This window comes from Nematolebias whitei, chromosome 18 (genome assembly GCF_014905685.2).
Source record: "Nematolebias whitei isolate Nwh7 chromosome 18, NemWhi1, whole genome shotgun sequence".
Lineage (NCBI taxonomy): Eukaryota > Metazoa > Chordata > Actinopteri > Cyprinodontiformes > Rivulidae > Nematolebias > Nematolebias whitei.
In genome coordinates, this window is record NC_056515.1 from 24,595,829 (window position 1) to 24,613,457 (window position 17,629).

General features: G+C 37.9%; 1 protein-coding gene across 1 annotated transcript in view; it reads right to left on the reverse strand.

Moving 5' to 3' along the window:
- Window positions 1-15,861, reverse strand: part of nedd4l (NEDD4 like E3 ubiquitin protein ligase) — a 49,537-nt gene extending 33,676 nt beyond the window's left edge. The window contains exons 1-5 of the mRNA XM_037692135.1: window positions 15,491-15,861; window positions 12,871-12,944; window positions 3,604-3,685; window positions 2,201-2,239; window positions 137-190 (exon numbers count right to left, since the gene is read on the reverse strand). Of these exons, the coding sequence (XP_037548063.1) occupies window positions 137-190; window positions 2,201-2,239; window positions 3,604-3,685; window positions 12,871-12,944; window positions 15,491-15,535 (294 nt within the window). The 5' untranslated portion in view covers window positions 15,536-15,861. The remainder of the gene's footprint in view (window positions 1-136; window positions 191-2,200; window positions 2,240-3,603; window positions 3,686-12,870; window positions 12,945-15,490) is intronic.
- Between the last annotated feature and the right edge of the window lie 1,768 nt (window positions 15,862-17,629).

A 17,629-nucleotide genomic window follows, 5' to 3' on the forward strand; every position in this document is an offset into this window, starting at 1 on the left:
AACTAAATCTGAAAGCTACAAGTAATTTTGTTGAATGAATTAAATAGATCCTGTAACAGCAAAAAGAATAAACTGAATAAAAACATTTTATTTTAATGTGGACGTTAAGAAGAAAGTTAAGAAGATGAAATCTCACCAATCTGTTTTCATCAAACACCTCAAAGAGCAGCCTGTGGTTCTGCGGGCACACCTATGTTTGCAACAACAAAAAAAAACAGAGATTTTACTGCAATCATCCATTTGCTACACAAATCCAATTCTAATGTCTAGTACTCTGCAAAACTTTAAAGTACCCTTATTTTTTTTTTTACTTTTACTTCCAAAGAGTGAGACATTCTTGTACTCTTTTTAAGTGGTCTTGATCAAAAGTCTTCCAGGTTTTCTGAATGTCTTTTTTTTTTTTGCTGCCATTTCACTCCAGTCTTTGTACACAGCATAATATAATATAACAGCATATTGTGCAGTGTGTGCCTGAAAAAAAGCCAAATAGAAAAGTTTCAGGCTTAAAAATGATCTGCAGCAGATGAAGTGTATCAGAATGTTATGGATTTTGGAAAAGGGAAAAAAAACACAGCAAAGATCTAAGACAGGAGCTGAGAGACGGACCATCTTCCAGCTGATTGAATACGTTTTCAGCTCTTTAGAAATATCTTGAGGGCGCATATGTTTATCAAATTGTGTTATGTTTGGTCTACTTTTTTAGATTCAGCTAAAGAAAAACAGACATATTTTGTCTTTAGGTCAGGCGGTTAGTCAAAAAGTGCAAAAACATCCTCTAGAAAATGCTTCCTTGTCAAGTTGACTGTTATGATTCATCCTTGTTCATCCTTTCGGTTTTGGAGCTTTTTTTATTCTTGAATTATCAGAAATGGGAATAAAATGTACTGACAAAGACAAAACACAAGATTACTTTAAAAATAGTCAAGAAATAGATTGAAAAATAATAAAAACATGTCCAAAAAAAGACATTCAGAAAGCCTAATGAAATATTTCTAAAGATGTTAAAAAATGTAAAAAATATACTTTCTTGGAATGAGTTATATAAAAAAATTAAAAAAAAAGAGTGATGGCTTTTAGGACAATGCTGTACACGTACAAACTATTTTGGATATATTCGTAATTTCAAGAAATTATCAACTTAAAGGACATAACATGAATGAGTGGCTAACATGAACTGTAAAACAACATTAGGAGGAACCACTCAGCAGAACTGAACTATAACCAAAGATTACCGTATTTTCCGTCATACACGTCGCACCGCCCTGTAAGTCAAATCAGTCCAAATATGTCTAATAAAATGGAAAAATCCATAAACGCATCGCTTCACTGTATATGTCGCAACTATTATGCGTCACCGCTGATGTGTTGCGTATGTTACGCGTCACCACTGACAACCCGGAAATGTGAGCCAGTGTTGTGCCAATTATCAATTGGCTGCCAAATGGCGGCCGAGGGAGCATGCACGGGAGTATTTTTGAAGAATTTAACAAGATTAACACTTAAAAACAATTATTTGTTTGCTTGAAATTATAGCAAAGGTGTGTCTCAGTCTAACGTTTCCTCAATAAATGCATTTTGACGGTCAAATCAGCTGTATTTTCAAACGTTGATATGCAGAAACAGGAATGCGCAAAGGATGACTCGCTGTGCATTTCTTCGAAATTTAACAAGACAAGCACAGAAAACAATTGTTTGCTCAACATTATAGCAAAGGGGTGTCTCAGTTGAACTTTTACTTAATAAATGCACTTAATGGTCAAATTAGCTGCATTTCACCAGGGCGGCGCAGCGCAATGAAGCCGATTTGACGGTTGCTCCAGGCAAGCTGGACAAAGGTGGCTTGAATGGCAAGCCGATTGTGTCATTAATAGCCACTTTTTGCCTATTACATGACACAACGGCATGCCATACTACTCGAGTGCCATCTAGTGGCTGAAAATGGTAGTGTTCAATATTTACAGTCAGAATGAATGAAAATGGTCATATCTCAGCCAAAAATTGGTTTATAAATATGAGAAAAATCCATAAATATGGTGCTTCAGTGTATAAGTCGTAGGGCATGCAAATTATGCACACACAACAAAAAAAACGCCAAAAAATACGGTAATCATTTTATCCTGCAAAACACTCTAAAGTAAAACAAAGTCAACAACAAAGTGTGGTAGTGAAGAAAGGAGACACGTTTCAAATCTGAACTCACTCTGAAGAAGAACTCTTCATTCCACTTGGGATTGAGGGTCTGAAACACAAAATGTAAATCTGGTTGAACTAAATTAAATTCACTTTTTAAGTCACAGTAAACACAATATGTTTCCAAAGCTAACCTATGTTTGACATTTTATAAAGCAAGGAAAAAGTGAAGCAATTTGGCTCCATCTTCTACGTCTATGATCCTTAAGCTTTAGAGAAAGTCAAAAGCAACAATCATTACTGGCTGACAAGCTTTTGGGCTCCAGATTAACAGCAATGGACATTTTCCACACACTCTCAACCTGGATCAACTCACCAGACACTCAACATTTCCTTCTGCCGCACACATTTGACATTTTCTCAGACTGAGAACAATGCCACACTTCTCATAAAAATTATCTGATGGAAAACCTTAATGTCAGGAGTCACTAATTAACGAGCGCATTTTACAGCACCACAGAGCTTTGTGACAAACAACTTATTTAATACTAAATCAAACAATTAAAAAACATCCTGGATTATATTCCAAACTTCAGTACTCGCAGTATGCTCAGTCTCAGCTTGGCTTTTCATTTTTGTCATACTTTCCATCATGTTTTTTTTTTTTATTTCTTTGTTGCCACAAGCTAACGCTACACTTAGCTTTATCAAAAGGTGCCCCAGATAAAAAAAGAGGAAGAACCCACAGAAGAGCCAAGCAGTGTATTGTCAGCTATTTATATCCTATAAAGCTATCATAGCCACTGGCAGCATACGTCTGCCTGCATGGAGGCCTGAGCTGTCCAACTCCTGCAGAGGCTGTTTCTGGCAGTAGATTGTAGTGAACCACAACTACTACTCAAGGACAAATTCACTGATATGATCCATTATATTAATTTTATTGGTATGCCTAATCAGGCTTCACCAAAGTTTTACACCTAGATATTATAATTTCAAAAAGTTCCAGACTCAGACGTGAATAAAATATGCAAAACAGATTTAAAACATGCAGTTTTGAGAATGTCATTATACTCCAGCCAGCTTTATTATTAAAATCTTTGTCAAACAGAATTAATCTTAATATCAAGTAATAGCTCCCCCTGCTGTGAATAAATTTCCTCCACAAAAACGGCTCACTGGAGCAAAAGACTTTGACCAGTAACTCCAAGTCTCTGCTGCACAGAAAAAGGAAGCGTGGCTTTCCGGTGCTTTCCTGTGCATTCTTTCACAGAATGAAACGGCTGCTTTGATTTGCAGTAAAAACGGTGGTTGTTTTGGGGGAAGTTTTAGAAGTTTTGCTAAACTGTGACTTGAAAGAAAGCTACGTTCAGGTTCCTGTGTGGAGCTTGTTCAGGAGAAGATCAGAGATAAGAGTTAAAAGTAGATCAATGGTATGCAACATGTCTGAAAATCACTTCTTCCCTTTGGACTTACCTTTTTAATAGTTTTCGTCTGGACTAAGGCAAGCTCTCTGTTCTCATCCGCAACATAGAGGGAAAGCTTGACATAAGGATCACTGCAAGATAACAAAGAAGATGCATTGACCACATTGCACTTTATGACCTCTACAGTCTTTTGAGTATACCCAAGAAATCTTTTTTTTTTTTTTTACCAAAACTTTTAAGCCAGCAAGAACAAAAACAAGTTATTTCTACAATAAATATGGACAAAATTATGGCTGATATCAGCTAAATGATTACAGAGTGGATTGTGTGTTCACGCATGAACGATTGATCAGGTTCCTTTTATTCATTAGTAAGTAAGTAAGTAGGTAAAACTTTATTTATAAAGCGCTTTTCAAGATAAAAATCGGAAAGTGCTTCAACAAACAAAATAAACAAAAGCACAAAACACATTTAAGCAAAGCCGATTTAAAAAGATGAGTTTTTAGCTGGCCTTTAAAAGAAGCCACTGAGTCCACTGATCAGAGAGTTTGAGGAAGGGAGTTCCTCATCAAGGTTCCTAATCAGGTCTCTCTTGTAAATGAGTCCTTGAGGCTCAATGGGATTACCTGTCTAAATAAAGGTTGAATGAGTTCCAGAGTCTTGAAGCTACAGAAAAAAAGGCTCTGTCTCCTTTAGTTTTCAGTTTTGTCTGGGGGACAATCAGCAGGTCTTGATCACAGGACCTCAAAGACCTGATCAGGGTGTAGGGATCTAAAAGTTCTGAGATATAAATTGGTGTCTGTCCATGCGGAGCTCGCCAAGTCAAAACCAAAACCTTGAAATCCACTCGATAATGAACTGGGAGCCAATGAAGTCACTTTAGAAGTGGAGTTATATGACAAAATTTTGAAGATCCAGTCAGGAGTCTAGCAGCAGCATTCTGTACAGACTGCAACCAGTCTAGGGAGGTTTTGGTTAAACAAGTGTACAGTGAATTACAAAAATCCAGGCAAGACGAAACAAAAGCATGAATTAACATTTCCAACTCTGGACGAGAAACAATATGGCTTAGCTTGGCAATATTTCACAGATGGTAGAAACAGGAACAAACCAGAGACTTTACATGAGTTTCCAGAGTAAAACCTGAGTCAAAGGTAATCCCAAGGTTTCTAACCGAGGATTTAGCAAAATGACCAAGAGACCAAAAGATCTGCTTTACCATTAAAGTAGTTTTTCTGGAGCAAAGACGATTATTTCTGTTTTTTTCTCTACTTAGCTGGAGAAAACTTTCAGTCATCCAGCTTTTAACTGAATCCAAACAGTTAAGTAAAATGTGTAGTTTTGAAAGCTCATTTGGAAGAAAAGAAATATACATCTGGATGTCATCAGCATAACAATGATAGGAGATATCCTTAAAAGATGAAAGTAACAAACCAAGAGGGAGCAGATAGAGCAGAAACAGCAATGGCCCCAAAACGGAGCCCTGTTGAACACCAAAATGAACAGGGCAGGAATGGGATGTGTACGTAGATGTAGCCAAGAAGGTTGATCTATCGGACAGGTAAGAGGACAACCATTTCAAAGCAGAACCTGAAATACCATTACCAGCTCATGATCATGTTGTGTGTAAAATATCTTATGAACCACTGGACAGAATTTAATGAGACTCAGTAATCGTCTGCATCTGACTGAACTTTGAAGACAAGCCAACTCAAGATGACCCCAGTACCTAGTCAGTCTTAGTAAACACAAATAACTATAATTCAGTCAGATTTATACATAGAGCTAAAATTTGATGTGGTAGTAGCTGGGAGTCATTCACAGCATATAGCCGGAACACTAATCGAGGAGACTGTGCCTTTCCAATGTTTAACCAAAATGACTCCATCCCCTCTCATAATAACATGATCTTAGCTAGACATTTCTAGCACAAAAAGGCAGCAGGCAATATACATTTCTTCCAAGAAAGCAAGACCCTTTTATTTTTTGTCACATTTAAAAGGTGAAGTGAGATCCCTGTTTAGCACAACTGCATAAAAAGAAGCATACCTGTAACGTGTATGTGCCTAACCTTTCTAATTGCTCCTTGTAATCCATTTTCATATCAACTGTGGACACAGCACACAGTTGTACCAGTTTAGAATGGCAGCTCCAGACCTGAAACCTGACCTTAAGCCTGCCCTGCAGATAAAAACTGCTTGCATTTGGGAACTGTGAGATAAAGCTGTAATGCCATATTGACAGAGTGCTAAAAATAGAAATAGCAAAACAATTTGAGGTAAGTGGCTCAAATAGTAAGAGGAGAGTATGCAATTTTTGCCACTCAAGAAAGCAGAAACTGTTTGTTTAGAAATGCTAGCAAGGCTAAAACCTCAAATGAATTCTGCTTATAGAGGCAGAGCTCGACCAATCATGACCGAAGAAAAGTCAACATGCTGATAGCTAAACCGGGTGGATTGTCAGGCTTTTAACATTCCTTAAATCTCCTCAAAGCTTGTTTCGTGTGTTTCAATTTAGCATGCAATACAAATTATTTGAGTTAAAGATATAAGCTGCACAACACAACATTTTCATTTTTTATCCTAAACTGTTGATTTGAATTTTAGCAAATATTCTCTACAGTGTGACAACTGCTTTTCTCTCCTCATCTGTAGATGTTGTCTTAGCCTTATTCTTAAGTCATTAAAATACACTTCATCCTCCAAAACTACCAGGTCTGACTGTGTTCAGGATGAGTAAGCTGAGACAGATAATGCATGTTCATCACTACAGAGGCAGTGTGTGAACATCAGCTTTAATACACGGACACATACGACACAACAAACATGACGGTGAGAAATGGAAGAGCTTACACCATCAGAGTAAAAACAGAAACCAATACCTGTCAAAACTAGGTGGAACTGATGCTACATTAGTTTCATTCAGAAGTCAATAAGACTGAGGCAAATGTAAATAAATAAAAACTGTTACTTTATAGAAATTAACCACAGCAGAGTTTCCATTAACCAGATTAAAGAAAAGAACTACAGTGTTGTCAAGAGTTGATAGAAGCTATATCAGGACTATTCAACTGATGGCCCGCGGCTGACTTCAATCTGGCCCGCCAATAACTTCATAAAAAAAATAAATAAATAAAAAAAATTGTTCTGGGTTTGGTTTCTGCTTATTGCATTTATGATTCAATGCAATAAAATAAACAAATTTAAAAGGTAACAGACCATTGTAAAACTTGGTTTATTTACATAATGACTTTAATCGGTGGCGCTATATACCATACATAAACTAAATTGAATTTAATTAAATTGTTGGATGTCCGGCCCCTGAGCTGCTGGCTTTCAGAAACTGTGGCCCCCCTGAGAAGTTTAGTTGAATTGCCCTGGTCTAGATAGTGTGAAACTTGGCAGTAAAAAAAACTGTACGTGTTGCAAACCAAATACTGAATTTTGATATAAAAAGGCAAATAGGACAGGCCACATCGGCCATTCAAACTGCAAAAACTGGAATAAGATCTTTGGTGACTCTTCTCAGAGTTCATTGTAGTTAATTTTTTGCATCAATAACTGTTGGTCACCCATGCATCCAACCATCCATCTTTTTACCTACTTTTTCCACTTTGGGTCACGGGGATCGCTGGTGCCCATGTCCAGCAATCACTGTGCGAGGGGCGGGGTACACCCTGGACAGGTCACAAGTCCATCACAGGGACACATAGAGACAAACGAGACAAACAACCATTCACTCTCTCATTCACACCGAGGGACAATTTAGAGTTACCAATCAGTCTAAAATGCATGTTTTTGGGCTGTGGGAGGAAACCGGAGTACCCGGAGAAAACCCACGCATGCACGGAGAGAACATGCAAACTCCACCCAGAAAGGCCCCTGGACCAGGATTTGAACCGGCAACCTTCTCGCTGAGAGGCAGCAGCTCTACTAGTTGTGCCACCGTGCTGCCCACTGTTGGTCATATTTATTTTAAAAATAGAAAATTTGTTTATTGTTCAAGAGATGAGTTATGTTACTGATATATTTGTTATATTTGAATTAATGCACATTAAGTGTATCAGTTTTTATAATAACAAACAAGGTTAAGGATGCACAATATTATCAGCATGTATCGGCCGATATTAGCGTTAAAGTTAAATATTGGACATCGGACATTCCATCAAAATAACTCAATGATAAAAAAGGCACTGTTTTTGTAGGACAACCCAATGACAAGGATGCCTGCAGCACCAGCACAACATGATGACATGACGTGCAACTACCTGATGTCACGGCAGAGAGGAAAATCCCAAATGTCGACAGTGTGGAAGTTTTTTTTCATTAGTGAGGATGTCAGATTCTGAAGATTTATGGACTACGTTGAGCCTCGCTACATCATCCCCAGTCAGATATTTTTCCGACGTAAACTTACCCAAGTTACAAGCAATCATTTCCGACGTCATTGAGAAGCTAATAGCCGATAGCACTTGGGAGAGTTTTACCACAGACATTTGGATGTCATGTGTTAGCCCCGTTAGCATGATTAGTCTTACAGCACAATGAATAGAAAAACTTTGATCTTAAAAAGTCTGTCCTTCATGCACAAGAGTGCAGAGGATCTCACACTGCAACTAGGAACCTGGAACAAGCCTCCACAAGTGAGACAGCATCGCAGGTGACTAATGCTAATAAATAACATGTAACACTTTTCATTTAATATAAGTTAAAGTGCTATGCATATCATATGGCTGTTACTGAATATGTCACCAGCTCTTACATCTGTTACACAATTTTTGTAGCAAATAAACCTAAATGAGGCTATGTTCTGACAAAGGAAAGTATATAAAATATCAGTATAGATTATTGGCCAAATAATATTGTGCATCCCTAAACAAGGTATTTGGAAATTTTTGTATCATTTTGGAGTTTCTGTCAACCTTTTTCATATTAATTTAAATCACTAAATTAAAAAGCAGAACAACAGCTATGTTTCAGAAGAGGGTTAGAAAACCTGCTTTACAAGATTAGAAACCAACACAATATCCATAACGCTTGCATAGACTTTCTTTAATAAAGTAAATTCTAGAACTGTGCTTTCTGTTTTTGCCATGTATGAACCAGCATCCTAATGTTTGGATAACTCACCAAAGCTTTCTTCAGGAAAACCTTTATGCAACGCCAGCAAGATCGACAAACTACCTCACAGTCATGCATTCATTTTCATCAATACGTTACCACCAACAGTTGGATTTAAGACCATTTTTACCTACAAAAAGCCAAAACTGATAGCAGCTGTGCATTGCCAGACACTTTAAAACCATGTGCTCAAAGCTTATCATCACTAAAGCTTCTAAACCAGAAAATTAAAGATACAAAAGATCAGAGCGGATTGACCACTGCAAAGATTTTTTTCTAAGTCACAAAAATCAGATTAGCAGTAAACGGTGAGACTGCCATTTCAAGTAAAAAAGGACTAAAGTTTCTGGCTAATTGTGCCTTCAACTAAAGCCAAAAACCTCCTTCACCCTCCTCAAATGTTCATGGCTACAGAGGCTGCACTTACTTACCAGTACTTACTGCTGAGCAAAAGCAGATTTGAACATGTTTCAAACCATCTGGAAATCTCTTAATTTGATTTGCCAAACAGATTTCCGGAAATTAAAATTGGACCTAAAGAGAAATCTAACTCTGATCCAAATATGCCCCAATTTAGATTCATCCTGCCAGCTAGAATACTGCCTTACATTTGTATGAATGAAGTAGTTGACAGGAAGCTAACGAGCAAAAAGGAATCAAAAAAATGAGCTGAAAACGTGTCTCTCAAGTAAACGTGCGGCAGCTTAATTGCTAATTAATGTCTTCAGGATCCCCACAGCCTCTAATTGTATGTTTGTGTGGTTCTGTGATGTGCTGTGACTAACTAACAATGAGCCTACTGTATCTCAGCTTCTCAAAGACTTCTTTTCTCCCTCTCTTTATTAACAAAAACTCTTGGAGGGAGACCAACAGGCAACTTCAGGTCAAGACAATTTGAAGGCCTAGCATTCCTAGAAGGAGTGCCATATTGCCCACCGGTTTCCATGCTAGAGTTGGAGACTTAGATCATGCTGTGTTGAGACATAAAGTTGTAGCCATTTTGATCAAACTTATTGGAAATTAATGTTGCACATTATTTCATATGGTATTCAAGACGTGTGTATTTTGATTGATTCTCAACTACTACCACACCATATTTTAGCACAGTACATGTATAAACTGACTGATTTATTTTTCATTTTCAAGGTAAGTTGGCTGTGGTGGCCATTTGAATTAGAATGGCTCCAAAAGATAAATAATTGTAGAGGTACACCAAACAATAGTTTTATAAAAGGTTCATCAGTGTGAATATGACGAAGGAAATGGTCGTGGTCTCCAGCTACAAGTACTTGGGTGTTCCCCTGAATGACAACCTCAGCTGGGGCAACAACACCACCAGCCAGATCAAGAAAGCTCATCAGAGACTCTACTTCCTCAGTCGGATGAGACGAGCTGGTCTGGGAAGCTCAGTCCTCGCCTCCTTCTACAGGTGTGCAGTGGAGAGCATCCTGTGCTCCAGCATCAATGTGTGGCATGGAGGCTGCACAGAAGTCTGTTGAAATCAGTCTCCCCAAAATCACAGACACACCTCCAGATGTAGAAAGAGGGCCACCTGCATCATGAAGGACCCCACTCACCCAGCACACACACTTTTTGCCCCGCTCCCCTCAGGAAGGAGGTTAAGGAGCATTAAGTGTAGAACCACTAGACTGAGGAACAGCTTCTACCCTGAAGCTGTTAGACTCATTAATATCTAACCAAGATAACCACTGTGATAAATCACATCATGTTGCTGCTGATCTGTTTCATGTTGCTGCTGATCGGTTTCATGTTGCTGTGTTCATGCGTACTCATCTGCTCACACAGACTCATGTTCGAGCTGCTGTTCAGCGTATTGTTTTGCTACTACTAGTGCTTAGTGTATTTTTAGTTAACGCTTTTCTTATTCACATCTTAGATCTTTTTACTGTTTTTCTTTTACATTTTATACTTTTGTTGGATGTAACTGGGACCCTGTGAACACAGTTTCGTTAAGAAATAAAGAAACTTGAAACTTTGAATTAAAATCTGTCAAATGGTTTTGATAACCGATAGAAATTGTCTTCAAATAGTTAATGTCAACATTTTCAACAAAGACATCGTGTTTTTTGTGAGTTCTCAGAATCTGCATCAGGGATCCAACTCAACTCCTGCCATACAAAATGTTCTGTTAAAAGTTGTAAAATTAACATTTATATCCACTTTTGTGTTTTTGAGGTCAGTTGATTATAGCAGCCATCTTAAATCAGGTTAACTCCATACATCAAAAGCAAACAGAGGCAGGAAAAACATTATTGTACACTTTCACTTTTCAGCAGTGGTTGACAAAGATATTATAGGCTGCCCGATTTAAAATGTAACTTTGTTAACCTTTAATTTAATTGCACAAAAGCTTCTTGTGTTTCTACCAGCAAAATATCAACACGTTTCTTGTTCAGGGGAGAAAAAAACCCTCTAAGAACACGATGTAGCAACATAGCTGTAACACAGCATGAACAGAAAGACATTTAGAGCAAAGAAGAACAAGCTGGCACTGTTTGAGCCTTTCAAAATGTGACAGACAGCCAAGTCAGCACCGTCTGTGGTAGCTAGCCACACATCAAGTCCTCCTTCAATGTTTTGTCGTTAAGAGTTCAGCTTTCACCACATCCAGGCTGAGATGTACAGCCAGCAGAGCACTAGGATGCTCGCTCATGCTCTCTGGCATGAGTGGAGCTCACACAGGGCTGAACATGCCAAGATTTTATTGGCAATGTCTGCTTTTGACACAGCTCTGATATGAGAAATTAAAATAATCCAGTAAACAAACTGCTGATGAGACTTGCACTAGTCATAATGTTGTTTTATTGGAAGTCTCGGCCCGTACTGGTGTCGTCTCATTAACTAATCGAGTTCTTGGACCTCGTCAGGAAGAGGTTCTTATTCAGCATGTTACTAAATAGCGATAACATTCAGTCAGCCAAAAGGCTTTCCAACAGGCTATCGTCAAAGGCTGCGACGTGTTAGCATCACACGTTCATGTACAGACCTATTCAGACATTCATGTGCTGGAATGTAAATTCAGCCTTCCTAGAATCTGCTTCATTCGATGTGTGATGTCAAGAGGAGGAAAATCACTGCAAAGACCAATCCTATAACGACGCTTGGATCTTAAGAGCTTAAAATGTATTTATTTTCCTTCTACAGCTGAAATATTAATCGGATTACCTTGTCAAAAGATTAAAAATTAAGGAACAAATAACTAATTAATCATTCACCAATTTTTCCTCAAGCATATAAGCCCAACGTCTAGTTTTCACAGTCTGGAATATTGTAGTTAGGGTTTTATTTGTTTGGGAACATTAAAAATTAAAAAGAGTCAATGGTATTTATTAGCATGTGGTGATATTTACAGGTAACTTAAAGCAAATGAGTTATCTGCCATGATAAAACTGTTTTTAAAACTGCTACATTTCACAGAGAAAAGACTGATGGTAGTCGGTAGCACCAGTAAAGTCGGTGTAATATCAATTTTTAACAAGTCTTACCACTGAAGGTACAAAGTTGGACGTTATTCGATTTTTCACGGAAGGACATAATGCTGTTTACTCATTCAAAATAACAAAAGATCATTCCCAACTGGGACTTGGGAGTACAAATACATAGGAGCTTTGCAACGGCACACGAAACTCATTATAGCACTGCGTAACATCTGTGTGTTTACACATGTAACAAAGAATGTGGCACGTTTAATTATTTGTCAGAGACTTCTATCTGGAAAATTTGCGACTGAAATAGATTATGCATAAGATAAGAGAGGTCGGTAATCATTGATTAACACTTAGGAGTTCAAGGTCTTCACAGTTATAAAGGGTGTATTGAAATTCACAACGTTGTACTGTCAAAAAGGACAGAAAAGAGACCTTCTGATTCAAAGAGCAGGATGCCAAACTTTTCAGCAAAAGCTTTGCTGCTCCTCCTATTCTTGGCTTTCCTAACATAAATGTTCCTGGTAAATTATTAAAGTAATGACAGCAATGCATTTCTTATCTTAAAAGAGTAAATAACCAGAAAAAAAAAAGTTGATTATGTCTGGTTTAACAAAAGAACAGAGGCGTTCACAGCTCAGCATTTGTGAAACTTTGTACAATTACAATAAATAATGATCCTACTACAGAAATCTCTAAATAAATATGGCTTCTATCACAATAAAAAAAACAGTATCCCATGACACTTACCTGGCACCAATGATATCTTTTTTTGCCAGATCAATTCCAGCGATGACTTTGACCCGCAGCACACGTGTCTCATGCTGAAAATGGTAGAAAGCAAAGTTAATCAAAAAAAGTCATGGAAAATACTTTTAAGACCTCATTACCAACCAGCCTTCAAGCTGACGCTGCAAAAACCTGACATTTCATGTGAAAAATCCACAAAAGAAGAGGATAGCTTGAGTTAAAATGTTAGATAATCTCCTAAACACACAAACTAGCACCTTTTTGTTAACGGAGTGAGGTCATTATAGATTCACGAGTTTAAATGTGCATCACTTTCCTGCATAGGTTCTTTGAAACAATAAAACGTCTACATTTATCTCTTATTGCCAACTCAGCAATTAAAATCACTGACAAACTGCTTCTTTGTAGTTCCCCGAGTGCAGGTTAAAAACATTTCCATTAAGCCTAAAAACAAAGATCTAACTTATGGAACAGCTGCAGAGCCAAAGCAGATGTGATTTGATGCTGGAGGTGTACAATTATTCAACCTTTAATTCTTCGTCACAGTGGATGCAATGTTTTATGCAATGTTGACCCCAACATCTATGCATCTTTACACAACAAAACTGTAGAAAACAGTATTATCTAGAGCTGTTTGTATGCCAATAAAATTACAGAAACATCACGAGTCCATTTGGAGGTGCATGCTGAACATTAGAACCCATTACATTATTGTGGTTTCCAGTTTGCGTTGCTTTCAATAAAGCTAAAAGCTTTGGATTTTGGGGAATAACTTGTTGCACTCTAATTTAATGAGTAAGATATATGAATGCTAATTAGGGCTTTCAAGCTATTAATTGTAGCACTAATGCTTAAAAACCACTTCCTAAACCTTATTGTAATTAGACAATGTTCTGATAGAGGCAATACTAAGCCATTCATTGGGTTACAAATAAAAAGTAAATAAATATATATGGATTATTTTAAAATTAAAGCTACTTGCTATACACGTATGTATATTTTGATACCTACCTGATTTAAAATGATTGTCACAGCCAACTGACCTTTAAAGAAACGGCTATATCTCAGTTTTGCAGATACTGACCTAAAATGTGGTATGGTAGTAGTTGAGGCTGGTGCCCAACATATATTCTGAATACGAACAGATTGTGCAAGAGTATTGTTTAAATATGTGCTATTAACAATATGAAGTATGTCTGTTAGCAAAACAGCTCATAAACCAATAGGCACACAATGAAACTTCCTGAAAAATAAAAATAATAATGCTGGATGTGCTTGTACAACTATATTTTGAAGGTGATTCAATTCAATACAACTGCCACAACTAATTAAGCTTAAACCCAAAAATGGCTTTAACTCAACAAATTATACAAATATTGAGCTAAAATTGAGCGCAGTAGTAGCAGTCATTCATACTTGGTGCAAAAATATCCTTGTTAAAACTTTGGCATTGACTGTTAGAGCAACCCTGTGCATCTGTTAGCAAAATATCCCAAAGAACCACTCTCAGAAATGAATGGTAGTAGCTGATTTGAATCCTCAACCCACACTTAACCATGCAATAGCACAAGACTGTAAACAATGTTTTGTGAAAGGTTTGATCAAATTGGCTGAAACGGTCATCTCTTATCATAGAATAAAACTCTGACATGACAGCCGGAGGGTGAAATGCATCCCTTCAGGGAATGCTACGCCTTTCATTTTCAGTTGTGCATGTCACTAAACAGTTTGGCTAAATGGACTTTAAAGGTCCATGTGTTAATTTTAATAGCATCTTGTTAAAAAAGTGACATCTGACTCTAACGCCGAGGAAGAAATGTAACTTTTCAAAGTGTTTGCACTTGAGTGAACGTGATTTGATATTATTCAACTAGATCAACTGGAGATTTCTGACAGCATTACAAGTTGCCAGGTCATGTTGCAGCTGCAGCTTGAGAAAATGATGTCACATGTATAGTGAATCTGTCATGTGTGACTCGTGACAGTGCTGCTGCCTCCCAGCATCTGCACTGCATCATCAAATACTAAGATATCTAAACAACTTTTAAAGCCACAGTTTAGCCAGGGTGGGCACAGATTGCGTGGCTACTGACCTGAAACGACCGTGCTTACCTCCGTGTTAGTCCTGACTCACACTTTAGTGGTCAGCTCTACACAAAACAGCTGTGATTACATCTAAGATGGTGCGTTCAGGTCCACCACGGAGAAGCTAGCTTGCAATTATTCAGAACCTCGTTGTGCTGGGGGGTTTAATTTTAGCCTCCTGCTGCACATCTCTGCGCTTTCGACACTTTTCAGAGACAGCTACAAGCTGTCCATACATTTAATGTAATGGAGGAAACAGGAACAAATATAATGTATAAAGTGTGGGCTTCAATTTTAAAGCAAAGTAGCGTCATAGTGGTGAAGTCGTGACTTTAGATTTAATTTAAAGAACTTAAAGAAACCGAGAAAAGGGGACAAACAGACTGGAGCTACCTGTGCACTACAGATGAATGTGGGTGAGGGCTTGCTGGCTTCACACCGCTTGCTAATCGTTAGCCATCTCTGCCTCACCCCCTCACACTAAACAAACCCCAGTTTACAATTTAACATAAACCTTGTTGTCACTGCAGCTTACCTCGTCTTCTGAAAGTCCATATATAGGCTCGTAATTTGCAGCCATATAGCCTGTGGTCCACAATATGTACACACAAACACGAGCCGCTGCGAAGAGCTAAACACCCACTAGCCTCAACAATACGGTCCCACTTTCCTCTTTCTGCCGTGCGGTGGTGGTAAAGCCCACGGTAAAAAAAAAAAAAAAAAAAAAAAGCAAAGCTTTGCCACGGTGGATTCACGGCCAGATGACCTAATCAGGGCCAGTGGTCCCCGCCCAAAACACAACGTGGAAGAGAAGAGGAAAAAAACAGGACAGTATCTAAAACGTCTCAACTGAGACCGCTTTTGACAACTCTAGGTTGATCGCGTAAATGTTGTGGCACTTGACTTCCTCCTGACAGCTCAGCCAATCACGTGCTGGTCAGAAGTGATTGAGTTCAAGATCAGCCAATCAAATCTTTGGAAATTTCTTGGATCAGCCAATTAAATTGAAGAAGGCGTGTTTTTCTTGCTCTTTCCTTTTGATCCTCGTTCTGGGTGAAAGCAGCAGGGTCTTAAAACAAATACTTACATTTTATGAAATTTTGTGAGGAAACTTTGAAATATAACACATTTTTAAGGGAAACTGACACTACAGTCCTGAAGATGTTCAGGCTATGGGCATGACTAGTAACAAAGAGCCAATCACATTTTACTAAGGACTAAACTGACTCCAAGTCAATATGCAGACAAGGTTTTATTCTTTCGAAGGGGAAAAATCATTGGATGAAACATAAAGCGAAACCCAGGATAACAAAACATTTTGATAGGAATATTAACCTCTAAGAGAACATTTATCTCTTAAGTAACATGGAGTCAAATCATCCACTCTAAATGTTGGCATATACTATATGATATATTTAGTATTTTTAATAGGCATTTGGATTTAGAATTATAATTTTTATAACAATTATCAAGAAATTGGAATCAGCCCTGCAACATGCTGGTATGATTTGTGTTTTAAACAAGATTTGCTTTTTGACATGTTTCTGTTCCATGAGCGGAAACAAAGCAAGTACTGTATATATAGAGGGTGTGTATTTTATTTGAGTTTATTTTAGTTTATTTTGAAGAAGCCCTATATGAGGGTGTATGAACAAGTAAAAGGAAAATATTAATTGTTCTTTGGGACATACATAAGGTTTAAATGTGGACAATTTCCCAATGATTTATACCACACTTTGCCATACCATGCTGAACAGATCTTGCAGTCTTGCAGATTCATATAGACATAATCCTCTTATTTTTTTCTGTCAGCATTGGATAGGTTCCTTTCCAAATCCCCTCTGATGAGCATAAAATTTAGATTAAAAAAAATAAATAAAAACTTTTTCTAAGTATTTCCTCTCCTGGGTAACAAACTAAGTTGTTTAGATTCATCAATGAGCCATAATCAAAGATTTGAGTTAAAATAACAAAATGGCATGTTGAATACAGCAGGTCATACCTGTTCAGGCTGCTTCTAACTCAGCTGTCCTATTACCTTTAATCCTCATATAATGACACTGCAAAAAAATACATTTTTAATACAATGCCAATGGAGTTATTAGGACTGTTGCTGCAAACTGCCTGAAACTGCCTAAGAAATATGCACAAATTATTGGTATATACACACCTCTCAAGACACTATACTCTGCTGTGCTAAATAGAGAAAAATCCAATAATTATGGCTTCATAAATGTACCATACCATATTACTACTATTAATGGACAATGCATTTTTGTGTTAATAAAATTGCTCAAACAGTGAATACATAATAAATAGTATACTATTAAACCATCCATCCATCCATTTTCTTTACCCGTTTATTCCATTTTGGGTCACGGGGGTCGCTGGTGCCCATGTCCAGCAATCACTGTGCGAGGGGCGGGGTACACCCTGGATGGGTCGCAAGTCCATCACAGGGCCACATAGAGACAAACGAGACAAACAACCATTCACTCTCTCACTCACACCTAGGGACAATTTTAGAGTTACCAATCAGCCTAACATGCATGTTTTTGGTCTATGGGAGGAAACCGGAGTACCCGGAGAAAACCCACGCATGCACGGAGAGAACATGCAAACTCCACCCAGAAAGGCCCCTGGACCGGGGTTTGAACCAGCGACCTGCTCGCTG